Source organism: Typopeltis vanoorti, chromosome 7, assembly GCF_054136105.1.
Source record: "Typopeltis vanoorti isolate ZY-2024b chromosome 7, IOZ_Tvanoo_1.0, whole genome shotgun sequence".
Lineage (NCBI taxonomy): Eukaryota > Metazoa > Arthropoda > Arachnida > Uropygi > Thelyphonidae > Typopeltis > Typopeltis vanoorti.
The window spans coordinates 79,808,689-79,834,970 of record NC_143555.1 but is presented as its reverse complement, the minus strand read 5'-3'; the positions used below and the strand labels follow the sequence as shown (position 1 = coordinate 79,834,970).

General features: G+C 36.7%; 1 protein-coding gene across 7 annotated transcripts in view; it reads left to right on the top strand.

Moving 5' to 3' along the window:
- LOC150104805 (TBC domain-containing protein kinase-like protein) overlaps positions 1 to 26,282 on the top strand; it is a 559,840-nt gene that overhangs the window by 370,624 nt on the left and 162,934 nt on the right. For all 7 annotated transcript variants that reach the window (XM_090395364.1, XM_090395368.1, XM_090395367.1 and 4 more), the window contains exon 17: positions 1,935 to 2,018. In XM_090395364.1, coding sequence (XP_090251490.1) covers positions 1,935 to 2,018 — 84 coding nt within the window. The remainder of the gene's footprint in view (positions 1 to 1,934; positions 2,019 to 26,282) is intronic.

Genomic DNA, 26,282 nt, shown 5'->3' with positions numbered 1-26,282 from the left:
TTCACGTTATTTAAGGGATTCTATCATATTAATACAGAAGAAATTATAAAAAGAGTGGATGTTATGATGGGAAGCAATGAGAGGCCATTCCTGGACATTGTATAGAGATGTGATGAAGAAGGGAGTGAGGAGTAGATTTTTTATGTGGAAAGTTGTTAGTGAGTGGAATGCATTGCCTGAGTGCAGGTGGTGTTCATAACAGAACTTCAAAGCTCATTATGATAGACATGTTGCTGGTTGAGTGGTTCTCCCATGATGAGTCTGTTGACTCCATGGAGGTTACCAAATAATAACATAATAAAAATTATTGCTCTCAGCCTTATCACTATCATACCTGAGCAACACACTGACTACCTTTCCTATCACACTATTATCTTTTATCCTTCTTAATAACCTCCTATACTTGGATAGAGCACTATCTTTCAAAAGACATCTGGAGAATCTCTCTTTAACCATGCTACTGTCCAGGACGTATATATACACGTCCACATTACCATGGATGCAAAGTGCATATTAAAATTGTAATACCATTTGATATTACATTGAAATTTATTATGAATACGAAGCTTTTGAGGATGCATATTTGATCTTTAATGGCCGATAAGGTGGTTAAAGATCAGAACCCGTAATAACATCATACAAAAACTGTGTGGTTCTACATGGAGTTCTTCAGTGCTTTTACACTGCGATACTCCACGTTAGCCTTAGTCTACTCTGCGGCAGAATATTGTTCACCAGTATGGCTAAACAGTCCTCATATCAAGAAAATCAACATGCAAATAAATGCAGCGATGAGGACAATAACAGGTTGTGTTAAATCCACTCCCCTCTACTGGCTTCCAACTTTGAGCATTATTGCACTACAAAATCTGTGCAGACAAAATGCTCTAGTAAAAGAATACAAAAAAATAAACAACAATTCCCTGTTGCCGATACATGAAGACCTTCCATATATAAATATGAATCACCTTAAATCCTGATGGCCTCTGCTAATACTTGCTGCAGAACTAGTAAATGGCAATTTCAATGTTAATTCGAAATGGCTAGAAACTTGGAAAGAAAAATCATCACCAGACTTAAACAAGTATATCCTTCCCAACCAAAATCCAAAAGGGATTGAGCTTCCGCGTCATCTATGGAAAAGCCTAAATAGGATATGCACAGGACATGGTATCTGCGCAGACAGCTTACACAAGTGGGGAAGATCACTTACACCTCAATGCGACTGTGGGGGCCATAAACCAAACCATCCGGCACATTGTGGAGGACTGCAGCATAAGAGCCTATCATGGTGACTTGAGAGACTTTTTTGAGGCGGATCCTTCAGCTCTTGATTGGCTATCTCAACTAGACTTAAAATTTTAGACTTTTTTTTTTTTACCTGATATTTGTATATGTGCATTATTTGTCTCATTTTTATTGTCTGAACAAATATGTATTTATATATTCTGATGTCATGTGTCTTTATTATGCCATATGCTAATTAAATAAATAAACCTCCTATAACCAATATTACATTGTCCTTGTCCCCAGTCAAGTGATTTGTATTTGTCCCTACTACCAGTACCAAATCCTTTGCTCGCTGCCTTCTCAAATGAATTTCTTGCCATCAATTTATATTTATTTTAATGCAAAATTTGTATTAGAGTTTAATTGAATGGATTAGTTGGTAAATTTTACTATGGTTGCTTTCTTTTAAAAAGAGAAAACATTTTTAAAAAAATTCAAAAATGATGACATAAATAGTCACAAATACAAAACACAAACATAATCATTATAAAATATGTCTTAATTATTGTTTTGCTATTTCATCTGTGTTTGTGTCATTACTACAGATAATTGAATTTCCAGATGCCTGGTTTCTGAATTTTTATTTATTTATTTATTTTTATTTCTGTAACCATTATATATTATTATCTTTCTTTTTTTTTCAGCTTTGGGTTATGCCTGTCTATCTGCATTTATACCAAAGTATTTGAACAATTTTTTCTTAAAGGACAACTCTCCTGTAATCCGAGGTATTTATAATGTTTGTACATTCTTCCAACTTTTCTATATAAATTTTATGAAGCTGAATATAGTAGAATCTCATTAACATTCAGTTAAAGAGAGAGAAATTTTGGGATATTTTGGCATGTTTGAAATAATGAGTCAAAATGTCACCAGTTTCTTTTCTTTTTTTTTCTTTTAATCACTTAAGCCTCATCTAATAAGAATAAGAAAATAATACTTTTTTTTTTTTTATTTATTAAAGAAATAACCAGAAAAGAAACAACATAATGAAATTAAAATTCACATATGCCCTAATAAAAGAAGAATCATAGTATTAATATTAAAGAAAACATGAAAACCAGTTAACTATTTAATTAATGTCATATTAAAGAGTCTTATATTCACTAGTGCTTTTTTATATATAGAGTATATAATTTTTATAGTAATATAATCTTCTTTATAATCTAAGCAAGTGTTGGGACCATAGTAGAAGAGCTTAGGCAGGAGTTAGTGAAAATGAAAACAGAAATGAGACGTCTGGATGAGGATATTAAACATCTAAAGAAGAGATTGGCTGATGATAATGAGAAGGAGGAAGTTAGTATTATGAAGAAAGAGTCAAACAAAGCATAGTTGTATATTATTGTATGGGGACTCAATCATTAGGGGGGTGATGACAAATAAAGTGCACAAAACATTCTTTCGTAGTGGAACAATGAAGCAAATAACTGATGGGTTGCAGAAAATGAAAGACCAGACATCAAAATTAGTGGTATTCATGGGCACAAATGACTTAGTTTTGGGAAATAAAGAATGTTTATAGAGACTTGAGAAAGTTGTTGCAGAAGATAAAGAAGAATAGTGTTGTTGGGAAAGTTGTAGGCATGTTGCCCATATATGAAAACAGTGCATCAAGGGGAGCAGAGATAATGAATAGTAAAATGGCTGAGTTGTGTGAAGCAAAGGGAGGTTCAATTTGTAAATCTGTGGAGTGAATTTGAAATGGTATAAGGCTGATGGATTACCTTTGAATGAGTTTGGTGCTGTGCATTTAGAAAGGCTGTTGTTTTCTGAGAAGGCACAGAGTCAAGAAATTAATGTACTAAATGAACAGAGTCTACTTGTGAAGCAGGATAGAACAAATAAACGGATTGTACGACAGGAGAAAGATAGATATGAGGTTGAAGATGTGGTTTACAGCAGCACAAGACGATAAAGGTGAGGATGAGACAGGTAGGAATGGAAACCAGAGTCAGAATTACGGAAATGGGAATGGTCAGACCAATGTAAGAGAGGAAGAGAGGTGTGGTATAGCAGCTAGAATAGAAAATGTTGGTGCTGGTAGAATGGCCTCAAACACACAAGGATTGTTATGTTTGTATACAAATGTATGGAGTATTTGAAACAAAACATCTGAGTTTGTTGCATTGATTGAGTCAGTATGCCCAAAGATAATTGGAATAAGAGAAACATAGTTGTCTTGGGAGGATGTGGTGTTGGGAATAGAAATAGAAGGATATATAATTATTATAATTACAGCTATTTTGCCTGCTTCATATATATATATGGATATATAATTGTATATATATATAAAGGATATATATAAAGGATAGATATATATAAATATATATGGATATATAATATATATGGATATATAATTTTCGAGAAGAATAGAAATGTGAAAACAGGGGAGGGGGGAAAGAAGTACTGTTCATTATTGCAGAGGAATTGTTTAAGCAAAGTGTGGAAGTTGATAGTGCAAGCACAGATTTTGAATCTCTTTAGTGTGAAGTTGAAATAAGCAGGTTAGTATATCTGATAGGGGTGCTTAAGGGTCAAAGCTGTATAACTGAGAGGAGACCTCCACATAGCCTTTAAAGGAATGCGGAGAACCGACCAGGGCTTCTGACCTAATGTCCAATCCTCACCTTCTCATGGTGCACCCTGTTGGGGGTATCTACTTTGATACTGAACGAACGAGGATGGGCTGGCAATTTGGGATTTAGACGACCAAATTGTATTCTTATTGGTTAAACCAAAATAAAAAATGATGGTACAACATGACAAAATTTCATACCGGCTGGGGCGTTGCCTGGTTAAACAAGGCCCCCTTTGTTTTCGCCAGGGAACCAGGGCGAACAGCAAAAAGTCAGCTACTGGAACAAATCTGAAAACAAACCCCAACTCAACATCACCAGAGTTAAAGATCGGTACTATCAATGTAAGAAGCCTGAATGACAAAGAAATGGAGCTAGCTGAGGAATTAGATAAGTACCAGATCGACATAATAGGGGTGACTGAAACAAAAAAGACCAAAACTGGTGAAATCTTTCTGAGCAATAAATACAAAATGTTATATTCAGGCAATGACAATCAAGGAAAAGAAGGAGTAGCTATAGTATTCAACACAAAAGATGAGGCTAATCTTCTTGAATGGCAGTCAGTCTCAAGTAGAGTAATGTGGGCAAATATGAGAATGGGGAACTGGAAAATGAGACTTATTTGTGCCTATGGTCCCACAGAAGGTTCTATTAAGGTAGAAGTGGATGAATTTTTTGACGCTTTAGAAAAAGCAATGAAAAAGGAAAAGTTGGTCCTTGTTGGACATCTAAATAGCAGAGTAGGAAATGATTGTGAGACATACAAAAATATTTTGAGAAAATTTGGAGAAAAGAGCAAAGCTAATAATAATGGCAAATATCTGTTGGATTTCTGCTCAGGACATGGACTGGTTATTACTAACACCATGTTCCAACATAAAAATGTGCACAAATTCACTCATGGAGAGAAAAGGCTAGGAATAAGAAAAGTCTCATTGACTATGTTATTGTTGATAGTGATGTTTTCTCCCTGGTGCAGGACACCAGAGTGTACAGAGGATTTGAAATTGGAAGTGATCACTATTTAGTCTTGAGCAGGATAAAATTGAATTTCATATTGAAAAGAATAACATGCAAGAAAGTTTTAAAGTGAATAAAAGTTGAACAGCTCTCAGATGTGAACTGTAGACTAAAATACAGAAAGATTATTGAAAAGAAAATGAAAGAGTTTGAGAACAGGAATCAAACCTTGGAGATTCGGTGGCAAACTCTGAAGAAAACATTGATTGATTCTGCCAGAGAGGCATGTGGTGAGGTTGTGTGCAAGGATAAAAAAGTCAGAACTCCCTGGTGGACACAGGAAGTTAAAGAGGCAGTGAAGGAAAAGAAGAAAGCATATCAAAAGTTCCTGGCAAATAAGTCAGCTTTTACTCTTACAGAATACAGACACAAATGTAAGAAAACTAAATAGTGTGTAAAACGAGCTAAACAAAAGTCATGGGAGGACTTTGGCAAGAATATAGAAAATAAATATCAAGAAGGTGGCAAAATATTCTGGAGGTTGTTGAAGAAGCTTAGGAATGGAGGAAAGAGTGCTGTAAAAGGAGGTTAGAGATGATAAAGGTGACATGAAAACAGGAGAAAAAGATATCCTTGAAGTATGGAGTAATTACTTTGAAAAACTTTTAAATGAAACAAGCAATGATGACAGCACAGTGATAAAAAACACTGACCAGGCATGCAGTCAAGAATACATATCCATACTTGAAGTAGAAAAAGCCATCAAAGGCTTGAAATGTGGAAAGGCAGCAGGAGTAGATGATATTCGACCAGAAATGCTGAAGTATGGTGGTATAAAAGTCTTACAGTGGCTGCACTGCATAGTTCAGAAAGCATGGACAGAGGGACGAATTCCTGATGATTGGAGTAGAGCTCTCATAGTACCCATATATAAAAAGGGAAATAAAACTGCATGTGAGAATTACAGAGGTATTTCCCTACTGAGTGTTCCTGGCAAGATCTATGCATGTATACTTGAGAAACGATTGAGAAGATTGTGGAAGAAATGCCTGGTGAAGAACAAGTTGAATTCAGGCCAAATAGAGGCTGTCAGGATATCAGATCTTCACTTTACGACAAATAGTTGAGAAAGCATGGGAATATAACAAAGATCTGTATTTAAGTTTTGTCGATCTGGAAAAGGCATATGACAAGGTGCCAAGAGAGAGAAACTATTCAATATGCTGCAGTTATATGGTGTCAATGGGGCATTATATCAAGCAATACTTAGTCTTTATTTGAGTTGTAAGTCAGCATTTAGAATTGAAGGAAGTACAAGAAGATGGTTTAATGTTAAATCTGGTGTTAGACAAGGATGTACATTATCTCCTCTGTTATTCATTATCTATATGGATCACATTATGAAGGAAAGTGGTATTAAACCTGATATCAAAATTGGAGATGTTAATGTCAGCTCTTTGCTTTATGCGGATGATGTTATACTTCTAAATAAATCCACTACAAGTTTGCAAGGTTCCCTGACTAAATTGAATAACTGTTGTAATAGATATGGTATGAAGGTCAGCATTAAAAAGACAAAGACAATGAAAATAGGTAGAGTTGTTGAAAATGTCGACTGTGTTGTGAATGGAGAACCTGTGGAACAAGTAAAACATTTCAGCTACTTAGGCACAATTTTTACTGAAAATGGTAAATTAAATATGGAAATAGACAACAGAATTAACAAAGCTGGTATGGTAGGAAGTCAATTGAATAAATTCATATGGAATAAGAGAGAAATTAGTCGGAACACTAAATTAGCTGCATACAAGACAGTGTTCAAACCAGTTTTAACTTATGGATCTGAGAGCTGGATCAGAAGTAAAACACTTGACCAAAGACTAGAGACCGCAGATATGAGAGTCCTGAGAAAGATTAGAGGTGTGAACAGATGGCATCAATGGCAATATCATATTAAAAATGAGGATATTAGGAAAGAACTTGACATTGTCTGCATCCAGGAATGTGTTAGCAGAGCTAATCTCAGGTGGTATGGTCACTTAAATAGAATGGGAGAGGAAAGATTAGCAAAACAAGTGTTCTCTGCCAGGAAAACGACCCAGAGGAAGACCAAGATATAGGTGGATTGATACGGTACAAAGTGCCTTAGACGATAGAAATATAAGATCTGATAATGTTGGAGTCTTGACAAGTAACAGACTGATTTGGAGGAATATTGTAGATAGGAAGTTAGTAATGATGTAATTTTTTATGTAGTACTGTCATATCCTGTACACCCCTTGAGGGTATACATGGCAGGAATTTGATGATGATGTATATCTGATAGGATGCTGTTATATGCCAGGGAATGCAGAGAATGCCGATTGTGAAATATTTAGGCAAATTAGTTGGGCATGTAAAAAAAAAAAGGTGATCCTGATAGGAGACTTTAATTACAGGAATATAGAATGGAAGGAGGAGATAGTGTATGGGAACAAGAAGAGTGAGAGTTTGTTGAATTTCTGAGAGATTATATCTTAATAGCAGTGTGTGTGATTGAAGCAACTAGAGGCTTTAATGTTTTGGATTTGAATGAACTCCCACTATGAGTGTGTTGACTCCATGGAGGGTGTAATAATGATGATAATAATATTATAATATAAGTAATAAAAAATTTTCACAGTAATATAATATTTTTAAAATGGCATCACAATGAGATTTTGCAGTCTTTGAACTCATATAACAATTGAACTAACCTTAATGAAATTTGTTGTTGATTGTTTCATTATGTGACTGTATCATTTTTGAATTGGCTGTCATGCATGTCAATAAGGCTATTAATAGAATTATACCAAATTTTGTGTTGATCATACAGGATAACATAATATATTTCTCACAGGATAAAAGTAGAATTTATGAAATGCAGTAATTAAATTTTGTATTAAATGTTTAATGCTTTCTTAGAAAAGATTGTTTCTCAACAGGAGACTAATGTACTTTGTATAAATTAAAATTTTTTATAAATTGAGTTTATATTAACATGATTCTGCCATATTGAATTTCACTGACATTTAACTATATGTGGTTATGATTATTATTGCTAGTTATTTATTACTAACAAATAAAACTCACCGTGGGAGGTATACATCACACGCACAAAGCTCATCATACTGAGCTTTAAATTCACTTTAAAGCTCAATGTGTCTGCATTCACTACACTCTTAGGCAATGCATTCTACTCACCAACTACTTTCCATTCAAAGAACCAGCTTTCTAATTCCTTTCTTATGCCCTCATTATACATTTCCAGGAATTGGTTTGTTGTTTTACACTTGTCTTCCACATTAACAAAATTTTCTTCCATATTAACCTGGTACCAACATATGTGTCTCAATCACAGAGCCTCTCCTCCACCTCCTCTTATTTACAAGGCTTTGCAAATTGCATTCCCTCAATCTGTCATCGTGTCCCCCATTCCGAGCCCACATATCACTTAAGTCAATCCTCTCATGATTTTTCATCTCCATGAAGTATATAATAATTTATTTAAATTATTATATAAGAGTATATTATGATCACGTAAAAACCAAGGGATCAAATCTGCAAAAAATTCATATGAGGCTTGATCAAGACCTTATATGATGGAAACTATAACCTCTTTGTTTCTGCATATCAAGGTTCTCTGCATTGTTGCCATAATCTGGCATAATGACTTTAGAACTTATGCAGTGTGATCCCTAAATTTCGAGTTCCTGTTTGCCAACATTCCAGATCTCTCATCTCCTTTACTTCAGAATTTCCCCATCACTTGTATACTTTGCATCCCATTACCTACAAATTTCAGAACCTTACCCTTTGGAACATTGAACTGGCAGTACTGCTGACTTCCCCACTTAAGCAATCTGTTTGAATCCTCTTTACAGGAGGATTCAAACAGATTGCTTAGAGGATTTAAAACAAAAAAACGTGTCAAGCAGACACACGTCTGCTTGACTTCCATCATTTTCTCCATGCATCATTTGCAAACAGCTGCATATCTCAAGCTAAAGCCACCCAATATTATTAATATACAATTTAAACAACAACAATGTCTCAAAACAGATCTCCCCCAATAGATCAACACCACTAGTGACGTTTCTTTTAGGATACCATGCCCCATACACAACTAACAGATATCTTTCTAAAGCCGATCACCTATTCATCTTGCAATCTAGTATCTAATCCCTAATCTTGTCATGCAGCATTTTATTAAAAATCTTGACAGAATCTAAGTATATCACTCTATACCACTGCGATTACTGCTCAGGAGCATACATTATAGTGTTGATGACAGTGAAGTGGAAAGAAAAAAAAGGTAACTTTTAAATTAATTATCAGAGTATTTATTCTAAATTTAGAGTGCATCTTGTCTAGGTTGACAGAATGAGGAAAGTTTGCTTTTGGAGGTGTTTTAGTGTTTAGAGTGTTTTATCTGTCTATTTATCTTTGTGTACTACTGTTTTTTTATTTTATTTTTTTATTCAAAGGAAACAGGTATAGTTATGTAATTTAAAACACACACACATATATATAAATTGCAATTAATTGCAATTACTTCTCAAAATTCACACAAGCCCTACACCACTGTTCTAATTAAGATTAGAATAGTGGTGTAGGGCTTTACAGTGAGAAGGTACTGCTTGGTGTCCAGTTTCCGGTAATGGCATAATTGGGCACTACTTCATTGAAGAGAGTGGTGTGACCATGATCTTGAATACTGAATGCTACATCAGGAATGTGTTGGTTCCATTCATCCAGGATTTGCATAGGATGTGTTGTGCAGAAAAAAATCATTCTATTTCATGCACAGATATTCTAATGGGAGGGAGCAACCTGTCACACATCATGGGGGTTCTATGCAGGTGTGTGTGCTGATAATCACCATGAAGGAATTGAAGTAGAACCATGTTTATAGGTGTTTATCAGAACTTTTCAGTCCCCCCTTCCTTGTAGAGCCTATTTATCATAACACTTCCCTGGGAGGCTCACTTGATGCCTTCATTAGTTGTATGTTAAACAAATGGATATTTCTAATCTTTAAAGGTACCTGTGGCATGATTATAAATAAGTGGCATCTCAGAACCGATTGGTAGAATTTTGAAGAAGTATCATCTCATTCCCACATATTTTCCGATCAACAAAATTTCTTATCTGTTACCATTTACAAAAGACAAACTGGCACCTCTATCATTAGTTGGCGTTTACTAGATACTGTGTGAATATAATCTAACATACTTTGGATAAACAGGCCATTCTGTAGAAAAAAGAATTAAAGAACATCAATATTATATCAAATACAAAAAAACCCCAAGAGTGTGGTCTGGTTATCAAAACAACATAGTTTTGACACTAAACACAATATCCAGTGGGATAAAGCTCGTTTTCTCCATAGGTACAGGTTTAAATATGAATGCCTTTTCAAAGAAAGTTGTGAAGTTCTTTTACATTGGCCAAATCTGAATCGGAATGATTGTCTCTCTCTCTCTCTCTCTCTTCCCCAAAAGTTTGGGAGATCTTATGTAACCATCAAAAATAGTTGTTTAATTTTGATTATTAACCACGTCGCTGTCAATGTGGATAAAATACACCACTCCTCTACACTTTGTATCCATCACATATTTTTCAATATGATATCAATGGTATTCCAATTTTAATATGCACTTCGCATCCATGGTAATCTGGATGTATATATACGTCTTGGCCGATTGGGTAGTTAATATTTGGTTCTTTTCTATACTAAACATGAACCCTTTTCTTTCAATTTTATTGGACCATGATTCTTTATAAATATATGTATATAATCGTCTACCAGTTTTGCCAACTTGAGTCTGTCTAGCTCAAGTAGGTAAAAGAAAACCAGGACGTCCTCTTAAACGATTCAACGATGACCTCTAAGGCTGGAACAGGCCATGCTAGGCCTAAATCCTTGATATGCACGATGATGATAAGTCTGTCTGGCTTCATCAGGACAAGAATGGTTACACTGAAATTAAATGCTACAACAGAAGAATGCAGTAACGACCTTAAAATCAGTTACAAAAATTGAAAAAGGACACGTGACATTAAGACCATAAAGCATGGAGACTTAATCATTGTTAGTAGATCACACTTTATAGTTTTTCACGTAATTCAGTTCTGCTAAACATAGTGAATTTATTAAGCTTTTCCAAATGTCTTTTAATATCATGCCTTGATTTCTATTGAGATTGTCTCCTGTCCGGAGTACCACTGCAGCTTCTTTAAAGTTTCTTTTAGAGTTTTGAAATCTTCTTCAATGTACAGCATGGAGCTGTTGTCCCAATCAATGGAAAGGTTTGAAATTGATGGGCTAATCCTGAGGTGTCTGATCTGTTGTTGTTGACATCTCCGATATGTTCTTTTTTTCGGATTTTTAGGCTTCGTGATGTTTGGCCTACATAATTCAGTCCCCAACAACATGGGATGTTGTATACTCCTGTGTATTTGTAGAAAGCGATGCTGTCCTTAGGATATCTTAACATGTGCTGTGTAGTTAAAATAGGTTTGAAGGCAACCCTGATGTTGAAAGACTTCATGATTTTTGCTATTTTGGTGGAGACTGAGTCTGCATAAGGTATGACGATGGACAATGTGTACTGTGTCACTTGAGGTTGTCGCTGTGGGCTGTTTCTATAGAGAATCTTTTGAATTATATTTTGTGGATAACCATTTTTGGATATAGTTTTTGATATGAGTGAGAGCTCATCAAGTAGATCTTTTTCTTCCGTGATGATATTTATTGCTCTGTTTTTGAGCATATGTATGATGCTAAGTTTTTGTGCATAATGATGAGTAGATTAAAAATGAAGATAACGTCCAGTGTCTGTAGGTTTGTGGTAGATTGTGAGCTTGATTTGTCCATTATCCTGTTTTTTTACTAATACATCCAAAAAAGGTAATTGATGGTTGTTTTCTAACTCTAGTGTGAACTTAATTTTTTGGTGGAAAGAATTTACTTTTTGAAGGAACTCGTGTAAGGCATTTTCAGTGTCTTTCCAAACGATGAACACATCATCTGCATATCTCCACCAGACTGATGGTTTCGGAGTTATTTTTGATAGGATATCATTTTCTAGTTTTTCCATGAACAGATCCATGCACGGTAATGACAGGCGACTGCACATGGCTAAGCCTTCCAGTTGTTGATACAATAAGTTGTTTACTTTAAAATAGTTTGATTTTAGACAATGGTGGAAAAGTTGCATAATGTATAAAAATTATCTGTATTTGATACTTTTTAGTTTTTTCAACAAAATGCTGAGAATTTTTTATGAATGAGGTCGATTTCTTTATCTTCTCTTTCAACAGACTGGCTAGGTGTTTGGCTAGTAGGTATGTAGGAGAATTTCTGCTGTCCACGATCGGGCAAAGCGGAACTCTGACTTTATGGACTTTTGGTACACCATGTAGGTGTGGTGGTAATGGATGTAGAGATTTTAAATTTCTTTGTAATTCTTGAGGCCATCTAGTCATATTGCATATTAAGAGATTGGTCTCTGTGGTTTTTCATGGTTGAATCTACATCTAATATATGATAGGTAGACGAGTCAGAAACTAAAGCATCGATCTTCACTATGTAATCTTTGGTATTCATAATAACTGTTGAGTTGCCTTTGTCTGCTTTAAGGAAGATAATGTCTTTGTTAATGTCTGAATTACACGAAAAACTATAAAACACGATTTACTATAGTTCGCCCACCGATTAAAGATCTCTCGACACTTCTGTGCATGTCAGAAAAAGGAGAATCCATTCCGATAATAGGGTAATCAATCTGTCTTCTGGGATGAGTTTGTTTATTATTACAGGTCGGAAAATTTAGCTTTTCTTTTATGAACATTGTAGTTTTTAAAGTGTAACTATTTTGCTTGTATAACAGTTGGAAAAATGTACGTAGAGTATTAACAAAATTAAAAAGGTATAGCATAAAACAATTATATTCTAAACTTACAGTTGAGAGAACTGAGACACTTTAATGTCCTAAACCGATTAATTATTTATGACTTGTTGTGTCTCTTTTTAACAAACCCATGCAAAAAAAGTTGTAAAAAAATACCATTATCAAATCCTTTTAATCTTCAGAGTCATCTGAATCGGTGTCCGAATCGCCATCACTTTCACTTAAACCGATCACCAAAGGTTCGCATAATTCTTCGATAATTCCGTCTTTGTCCCAATACATATATATTTTTCAATGAGGTGACATGAGAGCAATATTTCCCCCAGTTTGGAACTGTAATACTTTCAATCACCTGTTCTGAAAGCTTAAAAAGTTTCGACATGTCAATATCTCCATTACGTTGCGATGCTGAATGAAACTTTTCACTTCTGCCCAAACATACTCAATAGCATTAATATCGCAATGATATGGTGGTAGCCTCAAAGCTAGAAATCCATGCTCTTTGATCATCATGTCGAATTTAAATAGTTTAGTTCTGGGTAAGTTTCTTTTGACCAAATTAAGGAATTCAATTTTTCGCATATCTGGGGAATGAGAAATGTTATTTGCAGAGAGCCAATCCATGAGAACTTGCTTCTTATTAGACAAATTTGGAACTTTGTTTAATCGAATAGAGTGATTCTCGTGGAAAGGCTTAGACGTTGGTTATGCATTTTCACCAAAGCTGACAAAGGGAATGCCACAGTATTGCTTAACCAAAAAGATTACACAGGTAAGCTGAAATCTCTATTGTTAGATCGGGCCACTTACCTCCCTATCGAGTACAATCCCACCAACTGACAAATTAGAAAACCCCACAGGCTCCTTAAGAAGGTCACTTCTTGGCCTGTGGAAATCACTAACAAATGAAAACCATATAACTCCATCACCCCCCCCCCCCGTATTTATGGACTCCCAAAAATTCACAAGGAAAATGTGCCATTATGTCCCACAGTGGATGGCATTGATTCCTCCACATACAAACTAGCTAAACATTTGGCCAAAGCTCTCTCACACTATACTGGCAACACACCTTCATACATAAAAAACTCAGCCCACTTCAAAGCCAGCATAGAAAACCTTACACTCAAACACACTGACATAATGGTCAGTTTTGATGTCTCCTCCTTATTCACAAATGTCCCACTCAAAGAATCCTTAGAGCTAATCAAACCTAAATTTCCTCCCGATATCACAGCCCTATTTCAGTTCACAGTGAACTCAGGCTATTTTGTTTGGCAAGGAAAATTCTACAAACAAATAGAGGGGGATAGCCATGGGTTCTCCACTCTCCCCACCCTTGGCCAACTTTTATATGGAGACTTTTGAAGAGAAAGCCTTAAACTCTGCCCCACAAAAACCAACCGTTTGGCTTCGCTATGTAGATGATGTATTTGCTATTTGGCCACATGGCTCTGATGCACTCCTCTCCTTCTTAACACACTTAAACAACCAACACCCCAGAATCAAATTCACCCTGGAAGAGAAAAAAACAACTGCATTCCTTTTTTAGCTAGTCACCCGCCAGCCTGATGGAACCTTGGTTTTCTCGGTATATAGAAAATCCACCCATACAGGCAGATACATTCACCAACAATCCCACCACCCCTCCTCACAACAATATGGAGTCATTAAGACACTACACAACAGGGCTAAACTTATCTGCTCGAATGACAATGCCCTAACCACAGAACTAAACCACATTCTCAACACTTTGTCAGCCAATGGCTACCCCCCCCCCCAAAAAATACAAAAAATACAAAAAATGAAACCAGTAAACCACAACCCCCCCCCACACACACACAACAAGGATTACTCTAAATCCATCACCATACCCTACATCCGAGGCACCTCGGAAAAAAATCACAAAAATCTTAAAAAAACATAACTTAACTTCTTGTTACAGACCATATAAAAAATTGGCATCCCTTATCTGCTCTACTAAAGACCAACCTCCCCCCCCCAAGACCTACCTGGTGTATACCAGGTCCCTTGCAGCTGTAAGCTGTCCTACTTTGGCCAAACAGGCAGGACAGCAATTATCAGAATTTTAGAACACAAGGACTACATCTGTTTTCACCAATACAGCCACTCTGGTCTTGCTGACCATGCGCTGGATACATGCCATAGAATATGGTGGAAGAAAGCCAGGATAATACACCATAGCAAATACAGATATGAAAGGCTTTTCATAGAATCAGCTTCAGCCCTAAGAAACGATCCAAACCTCAACAAATTTAGCTGCATGAGACTTCCTCAAATTTGGGAAACCTACATCAGAAGACCTTCAGCCCAATTGCCCAAGAATACCAACATTGCCTGCTAGAGGGCACAATCAGGACTTTAGGAGAAATAATAGCTTCCTACTTCTTCCTCACTTACTTGTTTTGTTGTGCCTGCGTGCACGTGTCTTGTACTAAGTTCTTGAAAATGGCAACATGACGTTGCCGAAATATTGAAATATATTAAAATTTATTTTAATGTATATCCTAGTACGTTGTAATTTCCTTAAATATTATAGTGAAAACGAATAGAGTGATATGAAGTGTTATCAATTATAACAACAGCATTTTTAGGAATGTTTGGAATCAGATTTTCTTCTGCCCACTTTTCGAAGATCATAGAATTCATTTGCCCATGGTAATCTCCAGTAGTTGAATTGGCTTTGTATAGTAAGTTTGAATTCGGTAAAAAACCCATTTCTTCACCCACACACAAAATTATTATGCGCCATGAGGCATTTCCAGTTTGTAGCACTCCACATTCTTCTTTAGACTGCCAACATTTTCCATAAGTTAAATTACTATCAATCCAAGTTTCATCTAGATACACAATCTGTTTTTTCTCCTCCCTGAAATGTCTTATTGTTCTCAAATACTGCGTTCTAGATAAAACAATGTCACTTTGCTCCATGATAAGTTTCCTTTTATTCTGGGACTTTTTAAAACAAAATCCGATTTCATGAAGTATTTTCCTTAAAGTTACTCTTTTCCAAGGAAAATTAATTTTTTCTTTAAGCACAGGAATCAATTTTGGAACAGTTGGCACTCATTTCTCGACCACGTAAAATTCGTGAATAGTTCTTCTTATAGCGTCTACATCAAAATCATTCAAAGCTATGGTTTTTCGATGGTTTTCTTTACTCTGGCACTTTTTTTTAAGAGATTTATATTTTGGCTTACCTTCACCTTTTGATTCCCTTACGAATTCTTTTAACAGTCGACTCCGATACACCCACAATTGCACTTGCACGTTTTATGACTTGAGAAAGGGGAACAAGGAGACTATTCTTTTTCGCAGAATGTCAGCACATTATTCAATATTCTTTTGCAAGAGCTACTGAAACGTTTAACAACAGAACTTGTTGACTGTACTGGATCTATCATACAAATTAATAATAAAAAAATAATGCAAAAAAGCAACAACAAAAATCAAGCTAGTACTAGTACAGCGATAGACAAGAAAGTACGTAATTTCGCATGTTGGATGTACGAATTGGATGTACCAATTCGTACATCCAATTTGATGTACGAATTGGATGTACCAATTCGTACATCCTTCATTTCTTTCTCCCCTTCAGCATGAATTGACTATTCTTGGCAAAATGCCAAGGAGAGATCTACAAATGGTGGGCGAACTATAACAATGATTAAGTCTCCACACTTTATGTTCTTAATGTCACATGTCCTTTTCAATTTTTTTAACTGATTTTAAGGTCGTTACTGCATTCTTCTGTTGTAGCATTTAATGTTAGTGAAACCATTCTCGTCCTGAAGAAGCCAGACAGACTCAAGCTGGCAAAACTGGTAGACGATTATATACATATATTTATAAAGAATCATGGTCCAATAAAATCCAAAGAAAATGTCTCATATATAGTTGTTTAATAATATTCTTAATAATATTATTTATTAATAGTAATTTCTAGCATGCTGCAACAGTTTTTAATTGGTAAACTACCGACTGCTGTATGTACTTTGTAATCCAGTTCCTTTGATTGCTTGTTTCTACACACTGATGATGTACAGCAATCCCTCAATTAATGCACCTAATGCATTCTTCAAAATTTGCCTCTTTTACTACTTCTGTAAATTTTACTATTTTTCTCTCTTCATCAGGGTCAGCCTCTAAGCATTGCTGCTTAAAAACTTCGATTGTATGAAAAATATTTTCAAATTGTTTCTGTGACATCATCGTCGTCGTCCGGTAGCATCCTCTAGCAAGAGGTTTGCAGTAGATGAGCAGCTCTTCTCCTTTTCTCTCTGTCTGTTGCCTCCATCATTCTTAAACCAGTCCATTCCACAATGTCATTGAACCACTCTCTAGTTGGTCTTCCACGTCTTCTCTTCCCCTCAACTTTCCCTTGTAATATAGTTCTTGTGAGATGTCCTGAAGAACCTCTCAGAAGATTTCCTGCAAATCTGGTCTTTCTTTGCATAATATTCTTGAACAGTGTTCTTCCCATTTCCAACTCTTCTTAAAACTTCTTGATTTGATATTCTTTCTGTATAGTTAATCTTTTCCATCTTTCTATAGCACCACTATTCTTGTTGAGAGGCTTATACGCTGGTTAAACATGATAACTAATATTTAAGGAATTGACAGCGTATACTAGAAATATAAATTAAATAAACTTTAATATATACTTTCCGATATTTCGGCAAACGTCACGTTGCCATCTTCTTGGGAACTTAATACAAAGACACGTGCACACAAGTCTAATAACAGCAAATGAGACTGAAGCTAGGAAGCTAACGTTTTCCTAAAGTCCTGATGGTGCCCCCTGGCGGGCTATATTGGTAGTTCTTGGCCTTTGGGCTGAAGTTCTTCTGATAAAAGTTTCCCAAATTTGGGGCAGTCTCATGCATCCAAATTTGTTGAGGTTTGGCATGTTCCTAAGGGCCGAGGCTGATTCCATGAATAGTCTTTCATACTTGAACTTGCTGCGGTGTATTACTGTGGCTTTCTTCCATCTTATTCTGTGGCGAATATCCAGAGCGTGATCTGCAAGCCCAGAGTGGCTGTACTGGTGAAATCGGATGTAATCCTTGTGTTCTGAGATTCTGATATTTGCTGTCCTGCCTGTTTGGCCAAAGTAGGACCATTTACAGCTGCAAGGGACCTGGTATACACCAGGTAGGTCTGGGGGGGGGGGAGGTTGGTCTTTAGTAGAGCAGATAAGGGATGCCAATTTTTTATATGGTCTGTAACAAGAAGTTAAGTTATGTTTTTTTAAGATTTTTGTGATTTTTTTCCGAGGTGCCTCGGATGTAGGGAATGATGATGGATTTAGAGTAATCTTTTTTGTGAAGGAGAGGGGGTGGTGGGTTGTGGATAACTGGGGTAAGTATTTTTTGGAGGGGGTAGCCATTGACTGAGAAAGTGTCACGCATGTGATTTAGTTCAGTGGTTAGGGCTAGATCATTTGAACAGATTATTTTTGCCCTGTTGAATAATGTCTTAATAACTCCATATTGTTGTGAGGGGGGGTGATGGGATTGTTGGTGAATGTATCTGCCTGTATGGGTGGGTTTTCTATAAACTGAGAAAACCAAGGTTCCATCAGGTTGGCAGGTGACTAGTGTGTCTAGGAAGGGGAGGTTATTGTTTTCCTATTTTTCCAGGGTGAACTTGATTCTAGGGTGTTGGTTGTTTAAGTGTGTTAGGAAGGAGAGGAGTGAATCCAGGTCATGTGGCCAAATAGCAAAAACATCATCAACGTAGCGAAGCCATATGGTAGGTTTTTGTGGGGCTGAGTTTAAGGCTTTCGCTTCAAACGTCTCCATGAAGAAGTTGGCCAAGGGTGGGGAAATTGGTGAACCCATGGCTGTATTAGTACTTGTGTGCATGTGTCTTTGTATTAAGTTCCCAAGAAGATGGAAACGTGACGTTTGCCGAAATATCGGAAAGTATATATTAAATTTTATTTAATTTATATTTCTAGAATACACTGTCAATTCCTTAAATATTAGTTATCATGTTTAACCAGCGTATAAGCCTCTCAACAAGAATAATGATCATCCACGGAGATTCCTTTGCATGCAAGGCCCGCCATTATGGCAAACTAAAGCTGAAGTTATCCAGACAATTTGACTGTCTGGCATTCCTAAAACGCTGCCGGGATAATCAAGTCATCCCGAACTGTGTAAAATTTAAACACTGCTTCGTCTCACAGAAAGCTCTCTGTATTTACAACCGGGCGAGCCAGGCATTACTTCGGGAGCAAATTTTGAAGGTCACTTCTTGGCCTGTGGAGCAAATTTTGAAGGTCACTTCTTGGCCTGTGGAGCAAATTCTTCGGGAGCAAATTAAGAAGGTCACTTCCTGGCCTGTGGAGATTACCAACAGACTAAAACCCTATAACTCTAGACCCCCGCATATATGGGCTCCCAAAAATACACAAAGAAAATGTGCCATTACGTCCCTTAGTGGATGGCATTGATTCCCCCACTTACAAACTAGCCAAGCATTTAGCCAAAGCGCTCTCACACTATACTGGCAACACACCATCACACATAAAAAACTCAGCCCACTTCAAAGCCAGTATAGAAAACCTTACACTCCAACATAATGACATAATGGTCAGTTCTGATGTCTCCTCCCTATTCACGAATGTCCCCCTCAAAGAAACCTTAGAGCTAATCCAAGCTAAATTTCCTCCCGATATCTCAGCCTTATTTCAGTTTACAATGAACTCAGGCTATTTCGTTTGACAGGAAAAATTCTACAAACAGATAGAGGGGTCAGCCATGGGTTCACCACTCTCCCCCACCCTTGGCCAACTTCTTCATGGAGACGTTTGAAGAGAAAGCCTTAAACTCAGCCCCACAAAAACCTACCATATGGCTTCGCTACCTTGATGATGTTTTCGCTATTTGGCCACATGGCCCGGATTCACTCCTCTCCTTCCTAACACACTTAAACAACCAACACCCTAGAATCAAGTTCACCCTGGAAAAAGAGGAAAACAATAACCTCCCCTTCCTAGACACACTAGTCACCCGCCAACCTGATGGAACCTTGGTTTTCTCAGTTTATAGAAAACCCACCCATACAGGCAGATGCATTCACCAACAATCCCATCACCCCCCCCCCCCTCACAACAATATGGAGTTATTAAGACATTATTCAACAGGGCAAAAATAATCTGTTCAAATGATCTAGCCCTAACCACTGAACTAAATCACATCCGTAACACTTTCTCAGCCAATGGTTATCCCCTCCAAAAAATCCAAAAAATACTTAACCCAGTTATCCACAACCCACCACCCCCTCCCCTTCACAAAAAAGATTACTCTAAATCCATCACCATTCCCTACATCCGAGGCACCTCGGAAAAAATCAATAAAATCTTAAAAAACATGACTTGACCACTTGTTACAGACCACATAGAAAACTGGCATCCCTTATCCGCTCCACTAAAGATCAACCACTTCCCCTAGACCTACCTGGTGTATACCAGGTCCCTTGCAGCTGTAAATTGTCCTACTTTGGCCAAACAGGCAGGACAGCAAATATCAGAATCTCAGAACACAAGGATTACATCCGATTTCACCAGTACAGCCACTCTGGGCTTGCAGACCACGCTCTGGATACTCGCCACAGAATAAGATGGAAGAAAGCCACAGTAATACACCGCAGCAAGTTCAAGTATATTCATAAAGACTATTCATGGAATCAGCCTCGGCCCTTAGGAACATGCCAAACCTCAACAAATTTGGATGCATGAGACTGCCCCAAATTTGGGAAACTTTTATCAGAAGTACTTCAGCCCAAAGGCCAAGAACTACCAATATAGCCTGCCAGGGGACACCATCAGGACTTTAGGAAAACGTTAGCTTCCTAGCTTAGTCTCATTTGCTGTTATTAGTACTTGTGTGCACGTGTCTTTATATTAAGTTCCCAAGAAGATGGCAACGTGACGTTTGCCGAAATATCGGAAAGTATATATTAAAGTTTATTTAATTTATATTTCTAGTATACGCTGTCAATTCCTTAAATATTAGTTATCTATAACACCACATTTCCAATGCATTAATTCTTTCCATATCTCTCTTTCTGAGTGTCCATGACTCACTTCCATAATTTGCAATACTCCAAACTGTTGCTTTAACTATTCCAATTCTAACACCTATTTTAATATTCTTGTTTATTAAAATTCTCTTCATTTCCATAAATGCAGATTTAGCTTTGCCTATTCTATTTCTAATCCAACTCTGAAGTTTTTTTCTCTGAGATCCAGCTACCTAAATACTGAAATCTTTCCACTTCTAAAATCTTGCCTCCAGATCTTATCTTTACATTATATCCTTTTTTTTTTTTTTTGCCCATTATCATTATTATTATTATTATTATTATTATTATTATTATTATTAAACAAGACCTCATGGAGTCAAAGACTCATCTAGGAGGTCCTTTTATCTCACACACATCTCATCATACCGGGTCTTAAACACATTCAAACTCCCTGCAGACACCACACTCTCAGGCAAGGCATTCCAATCATTCACAACTCTGTACGAAAAAAACCTGCCTCTCACTCCCCTACTCACACCCTCTTTATACAGTTTCCAGGGATGACCTCTGGTTCTCCCCTGATCTCCCACTATTCGCTGTAGAACTTCTCCACCATTGATCCTATAGCAACCCCTTACCAACTTGTAGGTCTCTATCATATCTCCCCTCTTCCTTCTCTCCACTAGTCTCTGCAAATTACATCTTTTCAATCTTTCCTCATACTCGACATTCCAGAGGTCAGAAACTACCTTAGTCAGTCGCCTTTGGACCCTTTCCAACATCTCTTCATCCTTCTGAAAACCAGGTGACCAAATCTGGGCACAATAGTCCATGTGTGGCCTAATCAAAGCCTTATACAATGGAACAAGAATCTCCCTACTTCTACATGTCAGTGTCCTCCTCATCATTGGTCTTCTTGGTTATCTTGGTCTTCTTTGTGTTAATCCTTAGTCCATATTCTTTACAAGAGTTTTCAATTCTTTGAACAATTTGTTGTAATCCATTTTCACTTTCTGCCATCACCACTACATCATCCACATATCGTAAGTTATTAATGATTCTTCCATTTATTTTTATTCCTTCCTCAAGTGCCTCTTGAAGCATCTGTTCACTATAAAGGTTAAACAGTAATGGTGATAACTTGCATCCTTGTCTAACTCCTCTCTCTCCACCAGGAATTCTCCTGTTTCCTCTCCATTTACGCATACTGATGCTGTTTGTGACCAATATAATCTCTTTAAAATTTCCAAGCCATAAGGTTCAATATCAATACTTTCTAGAATGTCAAAAAGCCTTTTATGTTTCACTGTATCAAATGCCTTTTCAAAATCTAGAAATCCCAAAAACAACTTTCCACCATGGTTTAGTGGTTTCTCCCCAATAATTCTTAGTCAAGTTATAGCTTCTCTAGTTCCTCTGTTGGTTCGGAATCCAAATTGTTCCTCATTCATTTCTTTTTCTATTTTATTCTTAATTCTCTCTAAAATTATTTGTGCCAGAATTTTTGCTGTGTGAGTTATAAGACTTATCGTTCTAAAATTGTTACAGTCTAAAACTCCCATCTTTTTTGGAATGGGAATAAAAATTGATTTTCTAAACTCCTCTGGTAATTCTTGTCCCTCATAAATTCCGTTAATAATTTGCCATAACCCTTCCATACCTTTTTCACCTATATTCCTTATAAGTTTTATCTGTATACCATCTATTCCAGGGGATTTTCCTTCTTTCATCTTTTGAATTGCTAGATTCATTTCCTCCCTCATGATGTACAGCCTCTTCCCACTATGCTCTTTCATTTGATTTTCTCCTCTTCCTCTGTCTTCATAAAGTTTACTTACATATTTTTCCCATCTCTGTAATATCTTCTCTTTTTCTATCAGAATTTCACCTCTTTCATTCTTGACTGCTCCAGTTCTTTGCATCTTTGTCCTTCCTGTCATCATATTAATGTTTTTATAAACACCTTTTATGTCATTTCTTTCTGCCTTTGTTGTTGTATCTTTACTTATTTCATCTAACCGCTCTTCCTTTTTCTTTCTTATCTGTCTTTGTATCTCCCTACTCAAGTCTTTATACTGCTTTTTTTTCTCCTTTGCATCTTTGTCCTTCCTGTCATCATATTAATGTTTTTATAAACACCTTTTATGTCATTTCTTTCTGCCTTTGTTGTTGTATCTTTACTTATTTCATCTAACCACTCTTCCTTTTTCTTTCTTATCTGTCTTTGTATCTCCCTACTCAAGTCTTTATACTGCTTTTTTTTTCTCCTCTGTTTTACTGTTAACTAACTTTCTTCTGTGAAATCACTTTGGGTTTATCAGTGATTAAAGTTTCTTCATATTCTTCAGGATTTTCCTGCTGTGCATATAAATTTATCAGATCAGAATCACTCACTTTTTCAGAATGAGATTTAATTAACTTAGATTCATTTGAAAAGCCTCTAAAATCATTTGCACAGTGTGGAAGAATGTGCTTCTAAATGGCTGGCATTTTGCTAGCAATAATTTCATTCGACTTTGAGACTTTATAAGCAGGCTGAGATTTCTCTGATTTGACCAGAAAAGTCTTGGTAGGCATTCGCTTCCAAAAAAGGCCAGTTTCATTGACATTAAATATTTGTTGGTCACAATAGCATCCCTTCTTCCACAATTGTCTTCAAAATCTCTGGATAATTTGCAGCCACCTCCTTATCTGCACTTTCAGCTTTGCCTGTGATTAGAACATTATGTAGGCTCTTTCTCTTTCTGAAATGCTCAAACCACCAAGCACTAGCATGGAATTCTTCTTCTTTTCCATCACTGATAGCCCTTTCTTTCAAGATTGCAAAGAGACTTAATGCTTTTGATTTAATAAGGTCAGTGCTTAGCGGGATCCGTTTTTGGTTACAACCTTCAATCCACGTAGAAAGAAGTCTCTCTAATTCAATCATTATAATACTTTGATTTCGAGTGCATGCATGATGGACTTGAAGCAGCTGTACCTTTGTATTCAGCAGCTTTGCTTAAAATTGCTCTTATAATTGATTCACCCATTTTTGAGTTCTTGCCCTATCTTTGCTGTGGACTCACCTTGTTCATTTTACTTTATTATTTCAAGTTTTTCATCCAATGAGATTACTTTTTGAATCATTTTCATACTTCCACTTTTTTGCTCACTAATTCTTTTACTCATGGGAAAATACTTTAAAATAAAAAAAAGTAAGGAAAAAAATTGCAAAGGAGGCACGAGATATGATCATCAAAATGTTATGTAATTAGCAGACGATATAAATTTTGGCATTAAATTTGGAACATAGTATACATGGAAATAGTGTAGTATGCCATTAAAAATAACTTTGTAAAATGTTTTAAATCGGTAACTAAATTATTTCATCCTGGTCAGTGATTTTTTAAAATAGCTAGCTATAAAAAATGTATAGATAGAAAATTTTTAAAATCTGTAACATTTATTTTTAAGATGTATATAGGCACACTAATCGAATTTGGGTATAGGAAAAAAAATGATGCACTAATCAGAGGCACATTAATCAAGGGATTACTGTACTGTTATTTTCAGTACGAAATATCTGTACTTTCATTTCATTAAAAGTTAATTACTGTGGTTATCATTAATTTATTATTTATTTATTTAATGGGTATTTCTAAATAACTTAGGGAATTGAAACAACGTAGATCCGAATATAAATTAAATTATACTTTAATAGATATTTCCGATATTTCGGCAATGTCACATTGCCATTTTCTAAAGGAACTTACAAAAAGGCAGGTGCACACAGGCAATAACAATACAGTAACTAAGAATGAAGATATGAAGCTATCGTTCTCCTAGAAGTCCTGATGGTGCCCTCTGGTGGGCTAAGTAGGCGTTCTTGGCCGTTGGGCTGAAGGTCTGCTGATGTATGCCTCCCAAATTCGGGGCAGTCGCATACAACCAAATTTGTTGAGGTTTGGAGAGTTTCTTATGGCAGAGGCTGATTCCATAAATAATCTTTCGAATTTATATTTGCTCCGGTGTATTATTGTTGCTTTCTTCCACCGTATTCTGTGGCGAGTATCCAGAGCATGGTCTGCAAGACCAGAATGGCTATACTTGTAAAACCGGATGTAGTCCTTGTGTTCAGAAATTCTGATATTCGCTGTCCTGCCTGTTTGGCCAAAGTACGACAGTTTACAACTGCAAGGGACCTGGTATACACCAGGTAGGTCTAGGGGAAGTGGTTGGTCTTTGGTAGAGCGGATAAGGGATACCAATTTTCTGTAAGGCCTGTAGCAGGAGGTGAGGTCATGTTTTTTTAGAATTTTGGTGATTTTTTCTGAGGTGCCTCGGATGTAGGGAATGGTGATGGATTTAGAGTAATCTTTTTTGTGGAGGGGAGGAGGAGGGGGGCTGTGGTTTGTAGGTTTTAATATTTTTTGGATTTTTTTGGGGGGTAGCCATTGGCTGAGAAAGTGTTGAGTATGTGATTTAGTTCAGTGTTAAGGGCTATGTCGTTAGAACAGATTTGTTTAGCCCTGTTGTATAGTGTTTTTACCACTCCATATTGTTGTGAGGGGGGGGGGGGGGAGGGATTGTTGGTGGATGTATCTGCCTGTATGGGTGGGTTTTCTGTAAACTGAGAAAACCAAAGTTCCATCAGGCTGGCGGGTGACTAGTGTGTCTAGGAAAGGGAGGCAGTTGTTTTCTTCTTTTTCCAGGGTGAACTTGATTCTGGCATGTTGGTTGTTTAAGTGTGTAAGGAAGGAGAGGAGTGTTTCAGAGCCATGTGGCCAAATAGCGAACACATCATCAACATAGCGAAGCCATATGCTTGGTTTTTGTGGGGCAGAGGCTAAGGCTTTTTCCTCAAAGGTCTCCATAAAGAAATTGGCCAAGGGTGGGGAGAGTGGTGAGCCCATGGCTGTCCCCTCTATTTGTTTGTAGAATTTTCCCTGCCAAACGAAATAGCCTGAGTTCATTGTGAACTGAAATAGGGCTGAGATATCGGGGGAAAATTTAGCTTGGATTAGCTCTAAAGTTTCCTTGAGTGGGACATTTGTGAATAAGGAGGAGACGTGTTGGAGTGTAAGGTTTTCTATGCTGGCTTTGAAGTGGGCTGAGTTTTTTATGTGTGATGGTGTGTTGCCAGTATAGTGTGTGAGCTCTTTGGCCAAATGTTTAGCTAATTTGTATGTGGGGGAATCAGTGCCAATGAATCAACACTATACAACAGGGCTAAACAAATCTGTTCTAACGACATAGCCCTTAATACTGAACTAAATCACATCCTCAACACTTTCTCTGCCAATGGCTACCCCCCCCCAAAAAAAATCCAAAAAATATTAAAACCTACAAACCACAGCCCCCTCCTTCCCCCCTCCACAAAAAAGATTACTCTAAATCCATCACCATTCCCTACATCCGAGGCACCTCAGAAAAAATCACCAAAATTCTAAAAAAACATGACCTCACCTCCTGCTACAGG